The sequence below is a fragment of the Poecilia formosa genome, unplaced genomic scaffold (genome assembly GCF_000485575.1).
Source record: "Poecilia formosa unplaced genomic scaffold, Poecilia_formosa-5.1.2 Scaffold81, whole genome shotgun sequence".
NCBI lineage: Eukaryota > Metazoa > Chordata > Actinopteri > Cyprinodontiformes > Poeciliidae > Poecilia > Poecilia formosa.
In genome coordinates, this window is record NW_006800020.1 from 1,481,919 (window position 1) to 1,508,265 (window position 26,347).

Below are 26,347 nucleotides of genomic sequence, written 5' to 3' on the forward strand. Positions count from 1 at the left end.
TATTTATATTAAGGAGAAATAGTCTAAGATTAAATTCCTATGTTGAAAAATAATGGGAAATCTTAGCCCTGTAAATTTTCTTGTAGGGCAAGACCGTGTAATTAATTAGTTCACTTATTTAATTATGTCTACGCACATTGTTAGCGTACCGTTGAGAAAACAACATAATTAGTTTGCAAGACCTACAGAATATTAGCAAATTTGGTGTAAGAGCAGGCACCTGAGAGACTTGCTCCGGAAAATGTTAAACCCGCTCTAAAAAAAATATTGTTGCCATGGTTACGAGTAATGTTTCAAGAGTTTTGATTGCTAACTAGCATACTGTCTCCGGTTAAAGTTACTAGACCACGCATACATAATGGCTGACATACCCAAACACGAAGATAAATTTGAAGACGTTTTAGTTCAGGTAATGTTTCAGTTTTATTGGCTGTGTATTAGATTCCATTATATAATTTAGTCTACACCGACTTGTCAGACTTAGGTATGTTTGTATTTGCAGGTTCAACATGATTTAAGCCAACTTAAGTACAATATTGAAAAAATCAATGTGGACGAAAAGAGCGCAACTCTGGATATCAAAGTACTGGACAATGCCATTAGTAGGACCCAAAGTAGCATCAGGGTGAGAAAGTTTTATGCTAAGGACAATGTTTACATTTAATAGAAGTCAAATGAACTGATTACAAACAGATAATGGCTTTTACTTCTAACACACAGAGACACGCAGAGGATTATTTGAAAAGTGTAAATAAGCAGCAGCTGGTTCTTCCAACCATTGAAGACATAGAAAAACAGACCTTAAAGATTTATAAATGGTAAGTGAATTAAAACTAAGCTTGTTATATAGGGGATATATTTTTAAGAATATTTTATGGATGTTAAGAGTTTGCATAACTGTTATCCTGAAATAATGACTTTGTACAGGAAACCCTCTCTTGAAAGTCTCCCTGATGTGTATTCACAAAGAAAGACATTTGGCGCAGTATTCCCTGATAGAAAGGTACATTCTCCCACTAGTTTTCACTCATACTTTCTAAAAGCTAAGAAACTGTTCCTGTTAGCGCTGTTACCTGGCACCAAGAAGATCTTGGGTTCAAACCAAGGCCAGTCCTTGGAGTAGAATTAGCAATTTCTCCCAGGGCTTATGCGGGTCCTTTCCTAGCATACTTCCTTCCACAGTCTAAAAACATGAATGTAAGACAAATGGTCATTGTAAATACTCCTGTAAGTGTCTCGGTGTGGGACATGGGCTGAAAACCTGTCCAAGGTGCACCCTAAGTCATACCCATGAGTCTACAAGAATTTAACAAATAGTGAACATAGATGGATAGAAATAAACAGTTCAGACACTTAAACATTTTTTGTTAAGGTTTTATTTTCACCATCTTTTTTAATTTTTTTTTTTTTACAAAATTTAAATGTTAATATAGAAACAGAAACCATAAAAAAAATAATTAAGAAATAGCACCTATCTAATGACTGGTATCATTAGTAAAATAATAACTGCCTTGGAGAGAACAGCATTTGTTATTCAGTTTTACCAACTAAAGTGACTGCAGACATAACGAAACAAAATATGAAATAACCCAAATTATAAATCAAATGGTTGTAAATCTTAAGTACTTCTGTAAATACAAAAGATAAATGTCATGCAGTCTTAAAACCAAATAGGCAGCAAGGAAAGAAGACATACGTTTAGTGACTAAAGTAAATTCTTGAGTCTACCAAACCTTAAATGGAAACTGGTTTCTATGTTCTGGTTTTTATGCCTTACTGCTCTCTGCCCGTGGGGAGGGAGGTGACAGTCCATATGCAGGGTGGGTGGGACTCTTGATGATTCTTGATGAAAGATTTTTTATCTCTCACAACTGCCCCTTCTTCCTGTCAGTGTCAGAGGTGTTCCTGTAATGTGTTCTGTAAGAGAAATTAAGGACCCCTTTCACTACACATTAAAAGAATGCTTCCAGAACTGGTATGATGAGCCTATAGCACAGCTGGTCCACTTTTGATTGGGTACTTGATTGGGTACTATATGAGCACCTTTAAAACGTGGGTGCTTCCAAATCTCGACAGTTTTTCCACATTTGTTTTGTCTGGACATCAGAAGCAGACCTTTTACTTTCCATTCAATATCCCAAGAGCATCTACTAAGTTGTTTTACATTGATACAAATATTAATTATTGCAGTGGCCTTTAGGTTTTATCCACTTCTGGTTGTCCCAAGAATCACAGTTTTTATATTACGCACATGCAAATATCACAGAGCAACTGCTTAAGACACCAACAGAGGAAAATTACATCTGTGTGCAGCAGGGCTCAGGATGAATCCCTGGGGTGGCTGCTTGAGTTATGGATAATGAAGGAGGCTGAGATGCCACAGATTAGAACATTTATTGTCTTTTTGAAGGAAAAAAAATCATTGGCAAAGTTATTATCCATAACCTAGCCCCTTTAGTCCAATAACAAAGCATTTTTAACAAAGACAAGAAAAGTGGCCTTTTATTGGATTCCCAGATGGGAGAAATTTGAGCAGATAACAATCCGCTCAAACGCTGGAGGTATGCTAAATATGACTTACTGTGTTTTATGAGAGCCATGATAAATTGTTTCATAAACATAACTATAATATAGTTATAGTTAGTTATAGTTATAGTTATAGCTATAGCTATAACTAGCTAAAACATCCTCTTATTCTAGAGGATGTTTGATACCAATTTTGTTCTTCCAAAAATCATTAACCACACTTTGGTAGACAAAATGATATGCATTGATTTTGAAACTGCAAAAGGAATTTGAGAACTTTAGATGTGGCAAAAACAGATGATCTATTTCATAGGGCTNTTGGTAGACAAAATGATATGCATTGATTTTGAAACTGCAAAAGGAATTTGAGAACTTTAGATGTGGCAAAAACAGATGATCTATTTCATAGGGCTTGTTAAGGAAGAATATCTAAATTGGTTAACTTTGGAAAAAGTTTGGCTTTCTCTTCCTCTGGATCCCAGGTCCTCTCGGCGGGCCGCGTGTGGCCACAAGGAAAACAACAATGCGTGTTGACGTCACAGAATTACAGAGTTTAATCCAATATAAGACAATGCATAAACTTACACCAGAAACTGCAGAACAACAGAGACATACATTCATTTACCTGACATAAATGGAAAGAAGAAAAGAAAGAAAAGCAAAGATGTGCAAAGACATCTTTGGAGAGTTGCAAGAGCAAATCTAATGTGTTACTTCTGTGTAGAAAGTTTTATAGTAAAAGGCGCATTCTTATCTTTAATTTATTCAAATAAGGCGTATCTTTGCTCATCCAACCAGGAGCTATCTCTGACCCTCTCTCAAGCCAGAAACTCCTGCCGTGTTTACGGCCTTTCACAGATGAGTGTGAAAAGCTACAACTTCTACTGTATTGTTTTTCCCACACAGACAAAAGGCAGTTCAAACGATCCTAGCAAACCGTCTGCTGTAACTACAGGTAACATAAAGGTCAATAGGCCAGAATACGTTACTGATTTTAAAACCACAATTTAGGCCATTTGAATCAAGGCATGTTAAGTTTTAAAACTAGCTTATCTTAAATGTATTTTCTCAACAGGCTGTAGTGATACAATAATCTCACGATACAATACGATACACGATATTCTGCTCACGATACAATATATATTGCGATATTCAGCAAATGATTCAATTCAATACACTTTTGCGATTTTCTGAAAGATTTCAGAGGGACAGAGTGATTTTGGTGTGACTGTTATAGAGTTGGATTGAATTAATTTAACTGAAAACTGATTGAAAGCACCATCTACACAATACCTGGCTCTGGTTGGACATGGACACAGACTTAAATTCGACAGCTGGACAAAATGAATCAAAGAAGTGGTGAGAAAACATGTTTCTTTTAATTGAAACAGTGCAAACTGTAGCTTACATGCATTTGTAAAGTAAATAAAGTGCACCAAGTACCCTGCTCTGAATAGTTTGATACCTTTTTAACCTTGACACTTAACATCTGAAGAAATCACTCTAAGCCTGATGACCTAATCACTCTCCCGGCAAAGCAAGCAGTGAGTGAGCAAGGTGACAGTTGGATGTTACGATACTTGCGGATGAATATCGAATTTTTTCTAGGAAAGAAAATATCGATATCGCAAAAATCAATATTATTACACAGCCCTACTATTTCACCAGTCAGTTGGATAGAGAACAAAATAGGCCAATCTTTCCATGACAGGCTTTGTTTGGCAGTCTGACTAAAAAAAAAAATCAGTTTTGTTTTTATATTTACAAATTTCCAACCTAAAAATGGACAAATGTACTTTGGTTATATTACTTAGTTAAAGACAAAATGTTGACATTGTTTTGTCGCATCAGTGAGACTCGTTTAAAACAATAACCTCTAGAGACAAACCTGCAATATGTTTTTATATGTTGTATTTTTTAGGAATCAGAACGTTATACTTCAGTGAAATCTGGATATTGGTACTGGCTGATTGTTGCATCACTAATATTTTAAGTTCTTATTTTATAGACTTTATCTGTAAGGTGTACCCTTTTTCTTGCCCAATGACTGCTGGAGATAATCTCTACTTCCACTTAGAGCCTTTAAAGATAAAGGCTCACTGTTTTAAATTTGGCAAATTTTGTTTCTGCATATTTTATTAACAATAAATCTCTATATTTCGGACACATTTTATATAATTACTTGTTACTTTTGTCAGTTCTTACTCTTGACATCCTCAGACACTTTATAGTGGAGTAAAGAGTAATGGTAGAAGCCTGAATTTAGATTCTTCAAGTCGCTCGTTCAGGCAAACTGTGACATAAAGGTCACTTGACTTAGTGATGACATCTAGCCCCTATCATAGCAAACAAACGAATCTTTACAAAGGTCGACATTAGTTTTAGATTTTTTTTTTTATATATATACACTTTCTTTGCCAATATGATTTTGTTAATCTGTACCTGACATGACAAATAGGGGCCAAAACTGTCATACTGCTCCAAGAGAGATGGAGGTGCTGGCTAGCGAAAGCGGAAAACAGCAGATTGTAGCACATCAGCATTCTCCTAAAGAAACAGGCACCTGATTGCTGCGCTATGGGCTGCTGGTTTACAGCTGTCTCCAGACAGAATCGACTACCTGTTCCTGCATGCCAATAAGACAGCCGTAGCCTCCGCAACTGTTAACCACTGGCTCTCTGCCTGCTACCGCCTCCTGCGACTGAGCCCACTTCTTTTCTGTACCATGTCTGTGCCAGGGGATGGGCTTTTTGCATTTTTGCAATTTTACAAAAGGTGGCACCTTTTTCCCCAGCCCCGTCTGAAACAGATGTGTGCCTGTGAGGGGAGAGTGTTCCAGCACCTGGCTCCTACCCATGGTCTGTCATAGTGCTCAGTGGTCTGAGAAGAACAAAAAGATAACATGAGGACATTGGGAAAATAGTCTTGAGAAACAGCCACTTTGAGTTTTTAGAAGAAGTAAAGTCTTCCAATTATGTCTACAGATTTACCTGGCTACTTTAAATCAGGCAGATTCTTTACATTTATTGCCATAATGTTATCTTGCATGCTATTAGTTGTAGTATGTTAGCTAGTCCTTGCATATTAGCAAATGTTAGAATATTGAGAAGGATATTTTGTATGAAAATGGTTCTGCTGACCCTGCCCTTTGCTTTCATGCCCCAATACCCAACCCTAACTATGTTTAACCTAGTTATGGCCTGTAATCCCACTGTATAAAAGCGTCTTCAAAAGCTAGTGGTGTTGGGCCTTAAACTTGGACTTTCAAAATGAAGTTTACAAACACTTTCAAAATAAAAACTTCTGTGTTTAATAGGTTACAATAATCAAAATAAAACTTTGGTGTTCTCTTTAAAAAAAAAAAAAGCCCTCCATTGTTTATGCATTAACTTATTTGAACAATACTAATTAAAGAAACATTCTGTGTAGGTGAAACCTGAGGCTGCAGAGAGGCTTGCAGTTACCAAAGCAAAAGGAAAATGTGTTCAATATCTTCCTGAAGTTGAACTGGAACCAGGTTAAATGTCATCTCACCACCACCTCATATCTGTCACTCTCCTGGCATAAGGCTTCTGTTTCCTCAACCTTTCTAGTTCTTTCTTTCTCTTTGTAAATAACTACCTCCAAACTATCTGCTAAAATTTGTGTCCAACTATATTTTCAGTGCATGACTTCAAGCACAATGTTTTAAGTAGTTATTTTGTTGCTTTTCAATTATGTCTGCAGTGATTAAACCAAGCTTGCTTCGAATGTCGGCTCAGCACAACATTATGTCTCTTCAGCCCAGGCTGGAATTACACTTTTCAAAAAAAGGTTAGACAGTAGCTTATTATGACAATACTGAAGGTCTGTTTGTCTGTCTGTACAAAATATAAGCATAGCCAAAACACATATTTTTTCCATTTAATTTACAGTTTCTCTTTTGCTTTAGTTTCTCACATCACTATTAACAGACTATTGAAATAATTAGCACAAACTGCAAAACCTTGTTGATAACCCCGCAAAAGCATATGACTGGTACAAATTGGATACTTCCTTCCTCAAAAGTGAGTATTCATGTCAATTTCAGTGTCAGTGTGCAAAAGCAAAGTGTAAAACAAGTTTAAGAAACACCCTTTGGGTAAAGCGGTGCACATCTGTAAGCAATGTAATCAGTGAAAGCTGAGATTCACCTGAAATCATTTTCAGGAATGAATGATAAAGAAATACATCAATTTTGCTCAATGACTCATGCAATGATATGAGAAATTTTAGTCAGAAAGGGAATAACTATTCACTCTTCATACATATAGTTTAAATAAGCAGATTATAAATCTATAACAGAGCAGACAATGCTCTTGATACATGTCCAAAAAGATGTGCAGTTTGTTGGAAGGAATGAGAAACTGCTCTAGGATTAGCAGAAAGGAACAGCTATGAGAATTTTAATTCTGAGAAATGCACCAAAGCAGTTAAATAGGACTGTAAATACCATGCCTACTCCATCAATTGACAGTATTGACTGGATACTAACATTCACTCAATCAACTTAAAAAAACAAACAAAAAAAAACTGTCCTTGTTTTGTGTGTGTGTGTGTGTTTGGATATGACAGAATTAGATTTCAAGCCACATAAGGAGTCAAAATGTCAGATGCATTCAGAATCCAGGGTTGGCACAAAGGTTGGTGAATCCGAACATCTCTTGGCTGGTTTACCAAGTTTACCGACTCAGATCACAGCTTCTGACAGCATGGGCCAAATGGAAACCAAAGTGACCAAGGTTTGAACTCTTTCAATTTTTTTACTATTTTAGATCAAAACATTGCAACGAGTTGTGTAATAATATGAAAATAAAACACATCAGGTATTTATTAATATTCTGGTGATGCACCTACAGTGCATTTGAAGAGGTGTTCATACCCAAATTAACTTTTTCACATTTTTTAAAAGTGCAACCACAAACAATGCATTTTATGAGTATTTTATGCGAGACCACCCCACAAAGTAGTGGAAGAAAAAGTTAGGATTTAACATTGTTTTTACAAATTAAGAGCACTTAGTCAATAAGATATACAACCATTATAAATCAGTTTTGCTCATAGTGACTCAATTTTACCTATTCGTCTTATACAATAGCTCAAAACTACTTGATCTGTCATGTAAAAATCTAACAAAAAGCACTAAAATTTGTGATTCTAATGTGATAAAATCTGAGAAAGTGAACTGATTTTTGAATACATTCGAAGACACTGTACTTTGTATCTTTTTGCTCTGCAGGACCAGTCTGTAGATGCTTATACAAGCACCAACATGTTCCCTTTTACAATCGTAAAGGGACAAATCGATCCGATGGCGAAAGATTTCATTTGCTTCAAGGAGAAATTTAGTTGGTGCTGGAGCAACGTGGTGGAAGTTCTGGATGACCTGACTAAACTGCTCCGAGAGTTTGCAGTGCCTTTGGCTAAAGTTGATGGAGAATACTTGATAGAGTTACTCCGTGAATCTGATTATTGTTGGAGAAAGACTCTTCCAAAGGCCACTCTCTTCTCACTGCTTGAAAATAAGGGGGAGGTATTAGAACTGGTCTCACGCCCAGGTCAACGCTACAGAGGAGAAGGAGGCAGAGATGTCGCTGCTACCCGTATACAGACCTGGTGGAGGCGCTACTTGACTAGGACTTCTTACCTGTGCTACCACCGCCGCAAGATGGCAGCGGAACTTATCTCGTTGTCATATCTGTTTCACTATCAAAAGTGCCAAGTGAAGAAAACCCTTCAGGCCAAACGTTTCAGGCAGCTGATAAATTATCGCCGCAGAGCAGAGGTGATGTACCATCAATACTTATGTTTCTTTTTACTAACTTATATTTTAACTGTGTCTTGAATTTTTTGTATTTATTTATTTATTTATTTATTTATTAATTTTTTACCTCAACATCGGAAACTAGAAAAAAAAAATGCAAATTTTTTTTTGGATGAAATCAAAAGAAATCAAAAATTAGAGAACAGAAAAAGCTAGTTTAGGGGTTCACTTGAGACATCAAGCTGACCATAAGCATGACATCTAATATAGTCATATACTTATAATTGATAGTTAGGTAGTTCTTTATTTATTATTATTGTTTATTAATAACATCTATTGTTATTCATTTTAAATGTACTGCAGTTGTACTCTTAAAAGACAAAAGGACATTTCATTTATTAAATCTACTTTTAAATTTTTGATTTTTTTAAACTTTTAGCTTCAATTGTTGTTTTTGAAAACTCACTTTCATTTTGAGCCACATCAACATCATTGCTTTTCTCAAAGTGCCAGAGACTAGAGGCAGGCCGGATTCGGATTTGGTCCCCAGGCCTTCAGTTTGACACATGTGGATTAAAAGATTCTAAATAGAGACAATAAATTCATTGGTTTGACAGTTTCTACTTGAATAAAAAATAGCACTTACCAAAATTGACTTATATTTGAATTAGATCTTACTTTAAAAGTCACCAGATAAAACATTTTAGATCTTTATTTTAATACATTTATCGGAGTCCTGTTAAAATGACTTTGTTTGATTCCTTTTCTCTCTCTCTTTTTTTTTTTTTTGCATTTAAATTTACTCCTTTTGTCTGTAGATGTCACATCTGTGCTGTCATCTGGCCTGAACATCTTTTAAAGCTCTGACATAATATTAATTAGTGCCTACAAGTTCATTTAGTTTGAACATTGTTGTGTGTGTATACATGCACTTAAAACATGTTCTCACTCTTTAAACATTCATACCCTGTTAATTAAGCCTGCTAATCTTCCCCTGGCAGTAGCATCATGTACCTTGCTGATTGAATTAATTGTGAGAGGATGTTTCCGAAAGTAAACGCTTAATTTAATTATGATGGTATTTTATGCTTGGTTTGCTTCTGTGAGCCAAGAGAGATTGGTTTGGTGTGTTTTATCCATGCGGCGATGAGATGATTTGTGTGTGTGTGTTTGTGTATGTGCTCAGCCAGCCTCTTCCATGATCACTTCTTTTCTCCGTCCCCAGCGTCTGGCAGAAAACTGGAAACACATCCGGTCGTCCAAGAGGACCATTATCCACATCCCTTCATTAGGTGGCATTTGTCGCCCGCCACACACACTTCAACACGCACACATTTGATCTAGAGGCAGTCATCCCCGATCTCGCCGCTCTGCTGTCCCCAGCCCGTGGCCCCGGTTCAGACACTCTGTCTCGTTCAAATGACTCTCTGCAGGAAAGCGCTCACTAGATGATGACAGTCCCTGTGCCAAGGAACCGAACAATTTAGTCTCAATCGCCATTTAATTTGCAGATTAAGCAAATGAAAAACCATTATGCTGAACGTGTACAAGAGGCGCAAAGGTCTTATTTTACTGCTGTGCACAAAAACGCCGCACGCATGTGACAAAAAAAATGAAAAAGACTGCTGTGCATTCGCAATAAACAAAGAGTACAAGCCATGATCAGTTCATGATCTAATTTCTTCACAGCACAAATTTAGACTGTAATCAGGCATGTGCATTGTAAATCATTGAGCGATTGTCTAAAATTATTAAGCCTAATTACTAGCAGATGGAGTGCTTTATTTGCACTTGGGGTGGCTACAGAGAGTGCTGTGCGAGCAAGGATAATTAGAAAGTTGAACCCCATTGTTGTTAATTAGCATGAATCCAATCATTTAATTACCTTGATTCAGTTGAGGATTCCCTCTCACACAGGCTAAGATCCTGGCGGTGTCATTGGATGTAGTTTAGTGGTGGCTGGACATGGTGTAGAAGGACTCCCAGCACACGACAGGCTCTGCACCTGCTAGTTATTACGCTGAATTAATCATCGGATTGCTGTGCAGCCTGATTAGACTTTAATTCCCTTATCCCCAAGTCTAGTGACATGCACATCCCATCCTAAGCTAGCTGTACAGATCTGGAAGTTCGTACAGTGTCAAAGTGAATTTAATAATTGCCTGACCTTATTCTAACAGGGTTCTCCCAGAGCTGGAGACTGAGCACCAGGAAATATGACATCCTCCAGAACATCCAAATCACCAGGCTGTGTGATATTAGAGGTAGAGATGTTTATTGAGAGCTCACTCACCTTGTTTAAATATTTAATTTGTAAAAACCCCCTTTTTTGATTCCAGATGAAAATGTGGAGGTGATCTACATATGCCCAATGCATCTGGGAGAAGACATCCTGCAGTATTACGACAATTTTCTGAGAAGGAATGGGGCTGACAGCAGCACCAACCAGGACTTGCCCTGCAACAAACGGTTTCTTATCCTAACACCCGAGGCTGTGGATCATTTCCCTGTAAGGTTGATCATTCTCACCTGTGTGTTTATATATGACTAATATGACAATGCATTTGCAATGGTCTAGCAAAAGTTGCTACAGCAGTATTAGACAGAAGTCCTTTGGAAAATTATTAAAAACTCTCTTGAACTTTTACATTTTTATCACTTTGCAACTCTAAACTTTAGTACTTTTGGTGTAATTTATGTGAATACCCAACATAAACTGGTGCATGAAAAGTAAAAAAAAAAGAAGAAATATAAAATTGAAAAGTCTTGCATGCATTTTCATTCAACTCCTCCCAAAAAAATCCAGAGTAACGAACTGATTTCAAAACTGCATTTATCTGTATTACTTTGAATGTCAGTGTAAATTCAGCTGTTCTATGAAGTCCTCCAGACATTTGTAAGAGAACATTAGTGGAAAAACAATATCATGAAGATCAAGAAACGTAGCAGTGAGGTCAGGGAGAACATTGTGGAGAAATCTAAAGCAGAGTTAGCATTTTAAAAAAAAATATCCCAAACCTTTAACGTCTCACAGAACTCTGTTCAAACCGTCATCTGAAATTGGAAAGAGTATGGTACAACTGCAGATCTATCAAAAAATAGCCATCTATCTAAACTGACAAGTCAGATAAGGAGAGTGGTAATCAGAGAGGCAGCCAAGATACCCATTGTTGCTCTGGAGGAGCTGCATAGACATACATCATAGGTGAGATAATCCATTGAAAGGAAAGTCATTAGTTGTGGATTCCTCAATTGACCTTTTTTGGAAGAAGGGGATTACTGTTAATAAAAGATTTTAAAAAAGACCTGTTTATAGTTTGCCACAAGGCTACAAAAGCAGAGCTGTAGTTTCCAGAAGGACAATGACTCTGAAGAACGGAATAGTTTTAATCAAAGCACATTCATGCCTCAAATGTTAGACATAAATCTAGTTTAGAGTCAGAGGCAGACTTGAAAATGGATGCTTGCAGGCACTCTCCTTTCAACCTGCCAAATATCCAATTATGCCCTGTTTTGTGTCTGGTTTGTCGCACAAAATCCCATTAAATCCCAGTTATGCTAGAGCCGAAAACCTCAATGCAGAAAGCATTGAGGTTTTCGGCTCTAACATAACCAAATAGGAAAAAGTTCAAGGTGTGTATCCTGCATGCCACTGCACTCCGCCACAGAGTGCTACAGTCATTTGCAGTTTGTGTAGTGTCCTCTAGGGGGTACTAGAGGTGGCTGTTACCATGCAGCTGTCCTGAGAGAGCAGCTGTTTAATGTTTTTCAGTGCATTTAAAATTAAACTTCTGTTTTATCTTTTGTAAACACAGTAAAGTCGATTATGTTGAGCTTAATTAAAACATTTGTAATAGTCTATAGATGGTTTTCACGAAATAATTAAACTTCTGCTGCCTTTCTTGGACTGTTTCTCACCTAAACACTCCCCAAAAAAATAATTTTGCAACTCTAAAGTGTTTCGGCATTCAACTGTTCTTTCCAAAATGTTTTAGACCGAACACGCAACATGACGTAGCCTTCCTCATTTCTTTTTATTGATTTTCCCACTGTTTTGTTGTTAAACTGTGCCAGACGTGTTGCTGAGATGAATCACTCCTACCCGTGGCTGGCAGCGCATTCTGCTAGTGACAGAAGGGATAATTCCACGTGGATCAAATAAATACAGATGTGAAGTAATTAGTTGTATTCCCAAGGAGCTCGTTGGTAGCACACATTAAAGAAGTGAAGGATAGGCAAGGTTTTCCGCAGGCTGGTTTTATCAATCCAACCTGCTGAAATACATGAGAGGTCAAAACCCTGCTGGCTGTTTCAATAATAGACCTATTGAATGTACACAATGATAAATCAGGCTGAGGAACAACCCTTGGAAGATACCCTGATAGCAATTGACTGTAGCCTGCATCTCTCATTTCCTTTGCTTTAGACCCGCAACATGTGTCTGTCTACACTGTTGAAGTACAGTCCGGGCACCCTGAAGCAAATCAAACGACAAATACAGGGGAAGCAGGCCTATATAGTGGGTGGAGTTGGCCATGAGGATGACCTGGAAGTGGCTGATGAGCTGCGTGTGCCAATCTTGGGTCCAGAACCGGCTGTTTCACAACTCCACGGCACCAAGTCTGGAGGAAGAAGGATATTTTCTGAAGCAGGACTGGAAATACCCCCTGGAAAAGGAGATGTGTACGCACTTAACCAGGTATGGCACCAAAAGCACAGTTACAAGCCCCCATGTGCCCACTATCACAGACAAATAATAAAAAAAAAATATTTCTTTTGGTTTAGCTTTATGAAACACTGGCCGAACTTATTGCTCAAAATATTCACATTCAGCGCTGGCTCTTTAAGATCAACGTGCAGCGAGGAGGCCGTGATGCAGCATACTGTGACGTTTGCCACCTTGGGTGCTACAGCTGGGCCCTGCAGCGCTACCAGTATTTTGGTTCTGATCTGTGGCACTCAACATGGGTTCAGGTAAAAATTTTGCTCGCTTGGTTATGTCTGTATCTCCTTGCCATAAAATAACAGACCACTTACTGCTAATAATGCTGGTTAATGTTTATACCGTGTTTATGACCTTTGCATTTCTTCACACAAAAGAGAAATTGTTATATTTATAATTAAAATGGCCTCAAATCATAATTCAGTTCATTTTATTTATATTACTACAATTCACAACAAACATTCTCTCAAAGCACTCAGATACTCAGAACTACACAATCAGATCAAACCTTTACAATCTTGTTGTTTGATCATAGTTACATTATAGTGCAGTTAATATTAGTTTAAAATGGCAATTGGTGAAAAAGTTTTCTATTGTGGCTCTAAAAAGTGTACTTTGTTAAAGTACTTTTTTTCATCTTATCTTTATTGTGTACAAGATAAAGAAATTTCTTCTCAGAAATTTCTGAGAAGAAATTCCTTGGTGATGTAAAAAAAATTACATATCATGATAAATAATTTCAAAGTCTTATCTATAAATTATGTGACATTTATCTTGTACAATTAAACCACAAATACCAAAATATCATATAGTTAACAGACATTAGTGAGGAAAAGGGTTAGCAAATAAAAATATAAAACTGGACATTTCTAAAATTTATGAAAAGACAAGACTGAAACTGGTCACTAAAACACTGAAGGCATGCAGTCTTCTTTATTATCTGTATCTTTGAACTTAGGAGTAGGAGTGAAACACATAATTATTTTCTCCCTAATAAAAGCATCATATTTAATAGTTAATTAAATTTTATCAGTGTTGATTTTCGTCCTCTCATAATTTTTTTGTTTTGCAAAAACAAGAAATGATCAAAATTAATTAAACTGCGTGATCAAAAATATGTAATCACAGAATTTCCTAAAGATTTACAGTGAGTGTATCGACATATCCTAAAGGAATAAAATGCCTAGCCTGCTTAGAACTACTTTTAAATATGTATCTTTAAACCTTATAATGGTTGTGCGTAGCAGATGCTTGATTTATTTATTCTATAAAGCTAAATTCTACAGCCATTGAATAGGTTTGAGCCATTTATATTACTAAAGCATTTGGTTTCAAAGTATGAATTCTGATATAATCATGGGCATATTTATATTTAAAACAAATAAAATGTACTTAATCGGTGCTAAACCATTTATTTACTTCAGATACAATCTGTACAGTTTCTGAGCCCCTGGCTCTTATTTCTCATATGCTTACAAAGTAGCCTTTGATTTTCTGTCATGTGTTAATTACCGTATTTTGCCATTTAACCGGGAGCTTTGTGCAAACTAATTACAGGGTAATGATTGTGGGCTTGGAGCACAACGATTTTACTTTTTATTCCATTTGAAAGAACAGCAGTCATCTCGAGTTTCTTATGGCTCACTCTGTTTCATTCCCATCAGCTTGTTCTTTGATTCACGGGGTAGGCATGGTGCAGGGCTGTAATTGTTGTGGCTTTGGTGCTGTTAATTATGGCAGAGAGGAGCTGAGCCACAGCCAAGGTCCATAATGGCGACTGAGACTGCATGGGGAAAGTAAATGGGGTTTCTTTCACCAGCTGGGGTCCCATGGAGACAGAAGAGTGCCGAGGCCCCCAGTGTAGGCCAGCAGCCTCGGGGCTTCTGGACCATATGGACACAACACTTTAACTGGCCTTTATTCTACACCTTGCTCTTTTAATCAAAGCAAAGCCCACTTCCTGTGCCTCTTATTGCATGATTTTTATAGTAATTCTTTTTGGTTGTTTTCTCTTAAAATGAATTGAAATGGACTGAAATGGTTACCTTTTATATAAAGACGGCTGAGCACAACAGTTTGACTCTTAATGTTAAAAGATGAGTAAACAAAGTTGCTCATCAAATTGAAACAAATATTAAAAATACTGGAGAATTGTGTCTCAGAGAAGAAACAGGAGATCTATTTTTTTTAGTATATTTTGGAAAGATTCTGCAGAAAATACTACAGAAATCTAAATGAAAAAGGAAAATAGTCAATCTTTGTTAAATACTTACAAACATTTCAAGTATTTGGTTTAAAGAATCTCAAAGTTGTGGTAGTTTTATTATTTACCGAAATAGATCAGATCATGAATGAAGAATTGTAATTATCCATAATTTTTCTATCTTCCACTAAGTTGATTTAACAGTAAATTACAACTAATTAAATTGTAAGTCAATGATAATGCTTTTCTCTTTTAATAATTATAACAATATACATAAATAAAAAAATTAATAAATGGGGCATTGGAGAAGTAATTGGCCTCAGTATGTGTCCATATTTTTTTAATTAACAGCTGTGCTGAAAAGCTTTGTATGAAAAACCTTTATATATATATATATATATATATATATATATATATATATATATATATATATACCATGTGTTCCTTAGGAATATTACCAACAATTAGATCCCTTCTGGCTGAGTGAAACAAAGCCTTGAAGGGTACAAAAAGGAGGAGGAGCCATTACATCCACATCAATGAGAGCTTACATGGAGGTCTGAGGAAAAGCACGTGTGTTTCTCTAAATATTGTGAGGCCCGCAGCAGCTTCCAGCACAATGTTTGAGCCCATAGAAAGCCCCCCAGGCCTCTTTTAGCATTTACACAGAGAGAGGTTAAAGACATGTAGATCTTCAACCATGCAATGCCTGAAGGGGGCCATACACACACACTTAAGCGCTCACACAGCTTGCATATGGATCATTAGGCACAAGAGGGTAAAAATTACACCTAATAGCTTCAACAGATGGAGTATTTTTTCCATCATGCTGTGTACAAACAGATCTTGAGAAAAACCTTATTTAGGTTAAGTTTGTCAACGAAATGGGTCATTTGACAATCACTACCACTGGAGAGGTAGAGGGACATTTCATACAGTTGTTGTCTACTGTGCAGCCTCTTGTACCACGGAGAAGCTCGGATGTGTACCGATTTGTCTGAGCAGAGTTAATCTGAATTTGGGATTTGAAGAAAATGCATATCACTTCTTTTTCTTTCATTTCATAAGTAATTCTTGTTCATAAAAATTCAACAACATGCGTAAAGCTGAAACTGCCTGAACATTGAATTTGTTATGGTTTGTTGTGGCTTTATATTAATGTTTTAATGGGACTAATGAGTTAGATATTCATTGACAATGTGTAACCTTTAAGAAGGTATTTTCATATAAGAATTATTGTCCACACCCTGCTTCCACTAAAAACAGACATAAAATAGCAATCAAAGGGGAGAACATCTTTTATTTCTGACCAGATTGCTCTGCTTTATGAGGACGCCAAGCCATTGCTGAATCCTATCACAGGGCAGTGTGCGTACTTTAAGTCCAAATAATTTATTGTGAAATACCCTTCTCTCTTTTTCCTTTCTGTCCTGCTGTTTCTGTGAACTGCACAGGCAAAGTCCCAGGGTGAGCTTGCTCTTCCGTTGAGAATGACAACCGTTCCCTTACACTTTTTGCCGCGCCATTGTGTGCTTTATGGTTTGTATAGGGAGAATCACTGTGTAGCATTTGACCTCGCCTCTTACAGTACTTGAATATGATGATGGCTGTTACATGACTGGAATTTCAACGGCATAATCTCTGGTCCCGTCTCCGGTGGAGCCAGACGCCATATACTCAAAAAAAAGTAATGCTCTGGAGAGCAGGAGGGGAGAACAAATATGTTATCAGCATTCACAAATTATCTTTCACTCAATTTTCACATATTCTATTTTTTTTTTCTATTGGAAAATGTAATTCTCGTATAGCAGTACACATACAGTGCATTGAATTGTTTTGTGTTTTTTTCACATTACAGCTACAAACTTCAATGTATTTTGTTGGTAATTTATGTTACTGACCAACACCACACAAGAAAATAATACAAGATTGTGAAAGGTTGTTATAAAGAAAAATCTGAAAAGTATAGCCCACTTTTGTATTTAAACCAGTTTATTCTGATACCACTAAATAAAATCCAATGCAGCTTGTAAAAGACTAAAAAAAAAAGCAAGCAAAAAAAATGAAAAACTGTAGAGCAGAGTTGACTTATTTAAAACTTTGTCTCAAACTTGTTCAGTCTTGAGCTCAATCCATCGCCCAAAAGTGAAGATAAAATGACACAGCTGTAAATCTTCCAAGCTGTCCACCAGCTGGACTGACTGCATTGGTTAGGGGATCATTAACCAGAGATGCTTCTCTGATTAATGGTAAGTGGAGAAACTGCAGAGAGTCACATGTAAAGGTGGAAGAATTTATGGACATGATAACTTGTCGTCGTTTACTCCACCTCAGATCTGACCTTTTATGGAAGAGCCTGATCAAAGAAAACCATTGCTGAAAAATTCCCATTTAAAGTTTGTGACAAATTGACCTAATTTAAATCCAGCTGCAAATCCAACTGAGATTTGTCACAAAACTTCAAAACTGATCCTTCCTACCTGATCTGTCTCAACCTAAGCTGGTGTGTAAAAGAAGCATGGGCAAAAAGTCAGTTTTTAGATCTGGAAAGCTTTTAATGACGCACCTGAAACGACGTACAGTTGTTACTGAAGAGAAAGGTGGTTCTACAATATATTTAAGCAGGTAGTTTAAATACAAGTAGATGCATCAACTTTTAGATTTTAATGTCTGGAATCTGTCATAAAAATCTTGGTTAAGATGTGTATTTGTAACACAATAAAATGTGAAAAAATTGTAAGGGTTTAGATATTTCCCAGGGAATTGTAGATTATTGTTCACAGAAGCATGTGTATAAAAGAGGCCCTCCAAACAGTCCATTAAACTGACTCATACTGCAATCTGCCAGTTGTTGTTTTACATTATGAACATCAAACAACAGCGAAAGCTTTAGACAACATATTCTCATCCATTTAGCTGCACAGCTTTTTTGGAGACAATAGCGTACTTGAGTTTCTAAACTGTGTGAAGGACACCTAAAGCAAAAGCTGAAAATTAACAGCATAATTAAGTGGTGAAACCATAATGGCATTTCGTATTTACCGAAACAAGAGTGATATCGATCCCAGTCAGGCCCTGATTGATCCCCAGATAGATGGGGTTAGCTTAAGTATTCATCAGCCGCCCAGTGGAGAGAGTTGTTATTGAGGGCAGGTGGTTCGAGGCTGCGAGTTAAAGCTATTAGACTCCTGAGGCCTTCTGATAATAGGCTGTCACTCACAGATAGACACTCCTGCAGTATCCATCAGACACTCACACAGAAATTGAAGCAGCCTCTGAAGTCTAAAGAATAACTCACAATCACCGGAGTCATCTGGATAACAGGATGTAGCAGTTTTGTAGCCAACAGCCATAAGGCCTGACTGTCACAGTCTGTTGGAGTTTGAGTTCAGTTTGTTTATTTTGATTACTTTGTTGCATCTCGTGTTTCATTTATTTCTGTGGACTTGATTGCTAATGTTACTTTTACCTCAGTGTCTTAATTTCCTGACCTTAAACACCTGTTTTCCATATGCTCATTTACTCACCTGTGTTGCATCTAGTAATCAAGTTCTCAGGATATGTACTTCTTGGTTTCTGTCACACATATTTTACTATTACTCTCATGTCCTCTCAGTTTCATTAAACATGATCCTTTTCGCCATTGTCCTGGCTCCACATTTGGGTCTTCACATCATGACTCTGAGCTCGGAGCAAAATTATGCAACTTAATTTTTTTTTTTTTTTTTTTTAGAACTCTGAGTTGAATTAATGGAAAACTACACACAAGTTCATTTCCAAGTATTTTTTTTTTTTAATTCGGTATGTGATGTTTATGCTTCAACATTCATTCTACAGGAAACTGTGATGATGAAATATTTAGAAGAGATCCCAGAATGGCTGATCTATTATACCATTCTGGCTAAATCTTCCCGTTTTCAAAGTTGGTCCGAGTTCCTGAAGATCTTCCTCAGGCAAGGTCAGACACCTATTGTCAAGCACTATATTATATTCACCTGCAACTTATGAAATCTATACATTTCAATGAGCTTTTCTGTTTCCTGGGTGCCTTTATAAATGTGAAAACTGAATCATTTACATATCTCTTTTAGTAGTTATCAGAGTTCAAATGTTTCAAGTGACCTTTTGTGAAGTTATCAGTAATAAAAATGTTGAATTCTTTTGGCATTATGTCTTTGTGCACGTAGCCATTTCTCAGCATTCATTCTGTTCAGGTGGAGTAGTGGAGGCGTACCCCCCTTCAGAGAACGTCACCTATGTGACTGTGGATATGCTCCTGGAGCCCAACGGTGAGGTGACCATTCTGTCCTGGGGAGACCAGCTGCACGGCTGCTGTCATCTAGACATCGTGGGATCCATTATTCCTAAGACCTCCGTTCACCTAGAGACCCTGCACTCTATCTGCATGCGTGTGGCTCACGCTTGCAAGCAGAACTATATCATAGGTTATGTGTCTGTTGGCCTGGCGACCTTTGTGGACCACAGCACCATGAAGCAGAAGGTGAGACTCACAAAGGTAAAGAGGAGGACTCAGGGTGTCATGATACATATGATCTGGTTTGTTACAACCCACATTGGGTGGAAAAGATCAATTTTTATCCACACAACCAGATAGGTGCCTCCAACATATACTGCTCCCTAGGGATCCAGTTAACAAGACGAGGTAAACTGTGGGCACAGGGACGAAATGTGTCACAAGGCCCTCTAATAAACTGTCAGGTCTTATTGTGTCAATACACTGATTCCACCGTTTAAAGCGTGCCCTTTAACCTTACGGTGCAGAGAAATTCAGAAGCTTTCCAACAGTAGGTCATTCTGAAGTGATTTAGTACGTTCACGGGGATAACCTGTCAAGTGTTTAACCCCTAGATGGTTACCTGCAGTGTTCTGCTGAAATAAATCACATTATTATACCAGCACACTGCTGAAGCCTCTTCTCATTTGTCAGGATTAAGTTTTGTCGAAATCTTCTTGATTCATGATATTTGAAATGGACTTCTTTATGATGGTTTAACCTCTGCTCCCAACATGTGGCAGCATTGACTATTATTGATCCGATCCTGCAAAATAAAATGCTTTGCTTTTCTTCGGCAGAAAAGCAAAGCATTTTCTGCACATTTCTGAAGCAGCAGAATGGAGAGGGGAAGCACAGAAACTATTTTAAACATGCTAAAAATGTGGAAAGAAAAAAAAAAGATGAAATTCTCATGCCTTTATCAGCTCATCTGATAGAAATAAACCACTTGTCATCTGCTTGGCTAGTATCAATTGTTTTAAGTATACATACACATATATCTATCCATATATATAAACTGAATTGGATTAGCTTTGGGCATGGTTGCCACTAGAGGGTAGTGTGTTCTGGGTTAGAATATAACTGATAGAATAAAGTTTTTTGTTTTTTTTACTGTTTAATACAATTTTGTTATTATTTTTATTTTTTTTTCCATCTACTCAAGATTTGTAATTTGATTAAAAATATTTTGTATTATTGCAGTCATTTTTATTTATTATTCCTATTAGAAAAAAGAAATGTCTGAACTCGATTCAGATGTAACATAAGCTCCCCCCTTTCCTTTTTCAAGATGGCTGACAATCACCTTTTTTTATCTCTAATTTTGATCCAATTGTAAAGGATTTGAAGACAGCATAAATAACAATAAAACACCACATGCTTCCGTAGATGCAGGAACTTTAATGGCAAATTCTTGCCTTCTCTTGACACTCACACAGACAAAGCTCAGACTAAGGGGAGCCACATGGGCAAACCTGTCTGGATTTAAACATCAATTTAGATTCAAACCTGTTGCTAAAAGCTGCCTACTTTATTTGATGGGAAGAAGTGGGTCACATATGTTTGCCCTTGCAGTCTCGGCGCACATTGTGGAGCAGCGGGGCCACAGCTGCAGCATTGGGCTTTTTAATGAAAATGCAAGGCAATAGAAAACAGGTACAATCCAGGCTTACATTTCCCGCGGCTTTGTTAAGAGCGACAATGGGACGCGGGAGTATGAGTTTTAGGGAGTTGAGTGAATGGCTTGCTGTTGTGTGTCCATCATGCAGGGCCAGGTAACAGTCTGATTCAAACATGCATCAAACCAAGTTGTAACTTCTATGCCTCCTGCACTAAGGGAACCGGATAAACATTGGCAGTTTTTTATCCTGCTGTGGGAGGAAGTGTAGTTTTTATGTAAAATTTGAGTAAAAATTGAAATTTCAGTGACAATCTCACGTTTTTAGTTTATACAAAACTATAAAAGTTAATTTAAAAAACCTTTGTGCTTAAATTTACATTTACATTTACAAAGGATTCTGTCATTTTGTTTAGTATATTTAAAAAAAGATGAATACATTTATAATTATTTTTGCATTCATTTTTGCATTAGTTTTTATTTATCTTTTGTATCTGCAACTTATTCTTTTGAGAAAATCAACCAAATTATTATTTTCATCACAAAAATTACCAGCAGTAATTTTGCTTGCAGGGAAACCTTTTGAATAGTTTATAAATAAAAATACCACACTAAACCTAACTACATTTCTCAAATGAAACAAAGTTTTTATTATTGGTCATTGAGAGCAATATATATTTTACTTTTTAGTTCATCTTTATAAAAATGGAATCATACCACATTGATAAATTGTTAACTTTTGTTAAATCATTCATGAAATACAATTTGACTGTTCTATTTTTTTTTCTACACAAATTCAAAAATAAGAAAATGGAAACTTTCACATATGTTTGCATTCTGGCAGAGAGAAACTCGGTCTACTGTAGGCTCAAACTTGCTGCAATTTGCATCCGGTGGCAGGAGCGCTTGCTTTGACAAATAGGAACAGCTAAAGGAGGCAGCCGGCTGCCACTTAGTTATTAACAACTCCTTCACTGGTGATTTATTTGCCACTTTTGAAGAAAGGGCATAGCTATTAGGTTATTATCTGCAAAATTAGCCCAGTTTAAGTAGAAGGCTACGTCCATACCTGACCCCTTAATATACTTATAATGATGCCATTTACCATACATATCTGAACTTTGGTTCTCATCAGACCTGAGCCAGGCAAAGCGCCCAGGGCAGACTCAATCCACATATGAAGAAAAATCTCTGTGTTTGCTTGTGTCATCATATCACTGCATTACCTAAACATGTTAGACACACAGAGATACATAACTGGTCTTTTTTCTTTCTTTCTTTCTCTCAGTGTGATTAACAATCATTTATTGAAATACTCTCTGCTTTCTCCTTCCTTAACTTGTAGTTCATAATGTTTTTTTGTTTGTTTTTTTGACAGATATGGGGAATTGATCTGGACATTGGATTCAGTGACCATCTTGCCATGACCCAGATGCTACTAATGGCGACTGGAGGAACGCTCAACTGGCGCACAGGCTGTTTCGAAGTGCCAGTCAAAGAGAAATGTTCTGAACAGGAGGGTGCAGCAAAGGTATGACAATTTTAATTACTAAAATGTATATTTTGTGTATTTTAAAAAAATATTTTTTCTAAGTAATAAAAAAGCCCTTATTTTTAATTAGTCTGAGCAAGCATTTGCAAGAAATCAGTGTTTGTGTGTGTGTGTGTGTGTGTGTGTGGGTGTGCGTGTGTGTGTGTGTGTATCTGTGTGTGTGTGTGTGTGTGTGTGTTTTGTAAAATCTTTGCTTTTAGAAAGCACACCTAAAAACTGTAACTACACACTGAAGTGAATGAGTGTTTAGGTGCCGAATTCATTATCATTTTGATAGATGAGCCTAAATAATCAACACATTAATAATTCATACCATTTTCATTATGCATGCTTGAACACTTCATCAACCTGGTGCCAGGACTTAAACAATGGAGTTCTTTTATTAGCAGTATGCCTCAGTTTACGCTTGTTAATCTGCGACTTGTATTATTTTATCAAACATTCATTTAGCTGGTGGCCTGGTGCTTCACTGCAGCAGTTGAGCCACTGCTGTTGTTAATGGCTTCAATAGTGGCCATCATTAGGGACCTGCATATTACAAACACAATTAAGTCCCTGTTGGACACTTTTATTGTTGGGTAAGGGCCCTGCCTTTGACAAGTGCAAACACACAGCCTTCACAGCGAGTTATGGGCTCTATCTCCTGAGCTCCTCAAGGCTCAGGCCTGCTCTCTTTGTCTCCCATAGGTGGCTGAGAACGGGCAACATTTTTTCCTCCTAAGACCTGACATTTTTAAGTAATCAGCCTCTATAGTGTTACTTATGATTAGGATTCTTCTATTATAGTAATATGTTTTGTGTTTATGGAGCCCAGTTGTGCTTCTCTTTTCCTGAAACTGCATGGTCTTTGCTTGGAGTGTTACACTGTGTAACAGCTAGGCTAATGCATTCGATCTAACTGTCGCATCCTTTAGTTAATTAAGAAAGGACCAAAAGTTTACTTCATCTGCTGTTTAGTCATCAGGTTTATCGATCATAAACAGAAACTTAGCGGTGACCCAAGGGATTAAAAACCTTTAACTTTGTGATAATACACAAACGAAAACCTTTTTAAACATAATCCCTTAATATAGAATAATAGAATTGTTTGTAAGTCGAGGCTTAGCGCTAACTTTCATTAAAACTCACTGCATTTTCCTGCTAATGTTTGTCCCTTTATTAACAAATCCTTAGTAAGAAACATAGCTATTTAGCTGTGTGTAAAATTAGTATATCATGTTATCACCAAATTTGCACATTCAATTTTAATATGACATACAGCACCAGATATGATATGACAAACAAAGTAGACCAAAACATTTCACTTGTGTTGTTGTTTTTCTTTCACAGCGTCTGGTGGACAGTCGCTATGCAGTCGTTGGGATCCGTTTGTTTCATTCCAACCTTTCCATGTTGTACCACAGTATATTCTTAAATATATGCAAATGGAATTGCATTGAGTTTAACAAGAAGGTAAGAATCACATTTTTTTTTATTTTTTTTTACTTTTTTTGTAAAGGAAAGGTTTCTCACTGAGCCTGAAGTCAAAATAAATTTTTGGCTGCTCTGCATGTAAAGCGAAATGAATGCTGAAGTAAAAAAACAAAAAAAACAAAAAACTGTTCTACTTCCAATGTTTCGATCTGATTCTAAAAGCGAAACCAAAATAACATTTCAACCTTTGTAAGTGAACCTTTAGCTACAATATTTGTATGCAACAAATTATAAGAAATATTAAATATTTTAACTATATGTTCCTAATGGTACTTAACTTGCTCATTGATCACTCTACTTAATCCTGTAATACTGTGAGAATAAACTGAAGGAAAAACTAATCATCGTTGTGTCTTGGATCTACTTTTAATATTAAATTTGTGAAATTCCACTTCAGGAAAATCAAGGCACTGTTTTTGCTCTCTATGACAGCTATGATCGATGCACCATTGGGATGATGTGAGTATTTGTTCTTGCATCGGTTTTGTATATTATGTCAAGAATAAAACAAATGTGAGCTCTTTAAAACTGAGTGGTGGGAAACCTTGAGAAACCATAGAGAAACATGTTGGCAAATCCTTGAAATTTGTCAAGGAAAGTTGCCACATTCCTTCATTGGCAATAATAAATTCCACCTAATATCTCATTTTAAAGAGGATAATTCAGTTTTTTGAAGTAAGGTTCTGCTACATTCATGCAGTAGATTACCCTCTCGGCATCCTCAGTTTGAATGAAACGATGGTTGGATTTTCAGCCAAATGCTCATCAGATTGGTTGTAACACAGAATTGCCCAAAACTGGCATATCCAGCCAGAGTAATTATCTATTCAAAACACAAAGCTGTTTAAAATATATTTCAGTCAAAACCTCTTGACTGAAGACCACTTTAAAAAGATTCAAGTATTCCTTGAGCACCAAACATTTTCAGATTAAGACAAATAGAAGTGTTCATTAAAAGGCACCGGTTGTTTCTCTGACCTTTCTCGACCGCCCAGTGAATCTTGGTATTGAATTTGCCGCTGTTCTCTTTATAGAAGCAAGCATAGGTTCAGAACTTATAATTTCACTTCATTAGAACAGCAAAGCACTGAAGAATATTAAAAGGGCGATTAGTTTGCCAAGACCCAACGTAAAAACAATTCTTCACAGGATTAAGATGCCACCTCTGGTTTTGTAAATATCAGAAACTCCACAGGTTGTTAAGCAGAGGGTTATTCAACATATTTATCACAGAAATCCGTTAGCTTGCACAGCGCTGGAACAGTTAAATCAAGCTGTGCTCATCCCCCTATAGACCGAAGATGCTATCTGCTGAAAGTTTCATTTACCCACAACCATCAAATGAACAAGGTGATTGTTTCTTAGCAGGCAACAAGGGGATCATTAGTAAACTCGTTTGTTTGGAATGTTGTTATTAGAGCGGTCTCGGAGGATCTCCAGGGAGCTCTGGTGACCTTTGCTCAGAATTTGTCAGTCATTCATCAGGAAATATTGTCCTCTAAAAAGGAAGAAGAAACCAATTTCGAGGTACTGTGTTAATGACTTAACGATTTCCCCTCATCCATGTCATAAAACCTTCATAATCTTTTATAGCTTGTCAGTTGGAATGTGTCTGTTTAATAAAGTGCAAATAATTAATATTCATAAAGTTTGTAATTAGAACAACACTACAGATGCATTTTTGTCGGTAGGATCATGCTTATCAAAGAAATATGTCTTGCTCTTTACATTTTCTTTTACTTTGTTTCTATGTAGGCAGTGATCACAAACATAGAGGACATGCTGGAGGTGATCATTCAGAACAAAAACCAACTGAAGGATTAACTTGCTGCTTGGACACGAGCTTCACCATTGAACCCCAGAGATATGTACAGGCTGATTAAATGTAAATTTCTAAATAAACATCTTAATATTCTGTCATGAATCTGCTGAATGTTAGTTTTCTGTCAGCTACCTTGACGTACTTTAGAAAAGAAATGCATAAACATTTTCTATTAAAAACTGAATATATTTTCTTATATGCAGTGGCATCCCAAAGTGTATGCACATCTGTTAAAATGAGATAAGAATGAAACTAACGTGAGCTCCTGTCATCTGAGTTATGGTGAATAAATGTCCAATTTTCAGTGGAAAATCTAAATTGATTTATTGTGATGTTGTTTTTCTACACATAAAA

At 36.7% G+C, this 26,347-nt stretch overlaps 1 protein-coding gene and 1 long non-coding RNA gene across 4 annotated transcripts; one reads left to right on the forward strand and one right to left on the reverse strand.

The window, feature by feature from the left end:
- The first annotated feature begins 141 nt into the window (after nucleotides 1-141).
- iqch (IQ motif containing H) lies at nucleotides 142-26,305 on the forward strand. Of its 3 annotated transcripts, none has more exons than XM_016673779.1 (20): nucleotides 144-409; nucleotides 503-625; nucleotides 721-818; nucleotides 928-1,003; nucleotides 5,956-6,043; nucleotides 6,253-6,339; nucleotides 7,120-7,274; nucleotides 7,781-8,329; nucleotides 9,534-9,600; nucleotides 10,489-10,572; nucleotides 10,648-10,817; nucleotides 12,735-13,007; nucleotides 13,157-13,282; nucleotides 19,072-19,192; nucleotides 19,449-19,735; nucleotides 22,525-22,677; nucleotides 24,028-24,150; nucleotides 24,569-24,630; nucleotides 25,590-25,698; nucleotides 25,927-26,305. In XM_016673779.1, the coding sequence occupies exons 1-20, from the start codon at nucleotides 359-361 to the stop codon at nucleotides 25,993-25,995; spliced, it is 2,871 nt and encodes a 956-aa protein (XP_016529265.1). In that variant the 5' UTR covers nucleotides 144-358; the 3' UTR covers nucleotides 25,996-26,305. The 3 variants fall into 3 exon arrangements, with proteins under 3 accessions (XP_016529266.1, XP_016529265.1, XP_016529264.1); XM_016673778.1 differs by having other exon boundaries at nucleotides 156-409; nucleotides 13,094-13,282; XM_016673780.1 differs by lacking the exon at nucleotides 25,590-25,698 and having other exon boundaries at nucleotides 142-409; nucleotides 13,094-13,282; nucleotides 24,569-24,634; nucleotides 25,931-26,305.
- On the reverse strand, nucleotides 1,846-10,480 carry LOC107836756 (uncharacterized). Its single transcript, XR_001662710.1, has 3 exons — nucleotides 10,194-10,480; nucleotides 5,309-5,406; nucleotides 1,846-1,917 (listed from the first exon to the last, which is right to left on the reverse strand). It is a non-coding gene; the product is annotated as an uncharacterized LOC107836756 (long non-coding RNA).
- Nucleotides 26,306-26,347: the final 42 nt, after the last annotated feature.

Bases quoted from the DNA above. Each gene is read 5' to 3' on its own strand.
- iqch (XM_016673778.1), top strand. From the start codon at position 359: ATGGCTGACATACCCAAACACGAAGATAAATTTGAAGACGTTTTAGTT. The intron at 410-502 runs GTAATGTTTCAG...TTGTATTTGCAG, and splicing joins TTGAAGACGTTTTAGTTCAG to GTTCAACATGATTTAAGCCA. The intron at 626-720 runs GTGAGAAAGTTT...TCTAACACACAG, and splicing joins GGACCCAAAGTAGCATCAGG to AGACACGCAGAGGATTATTT.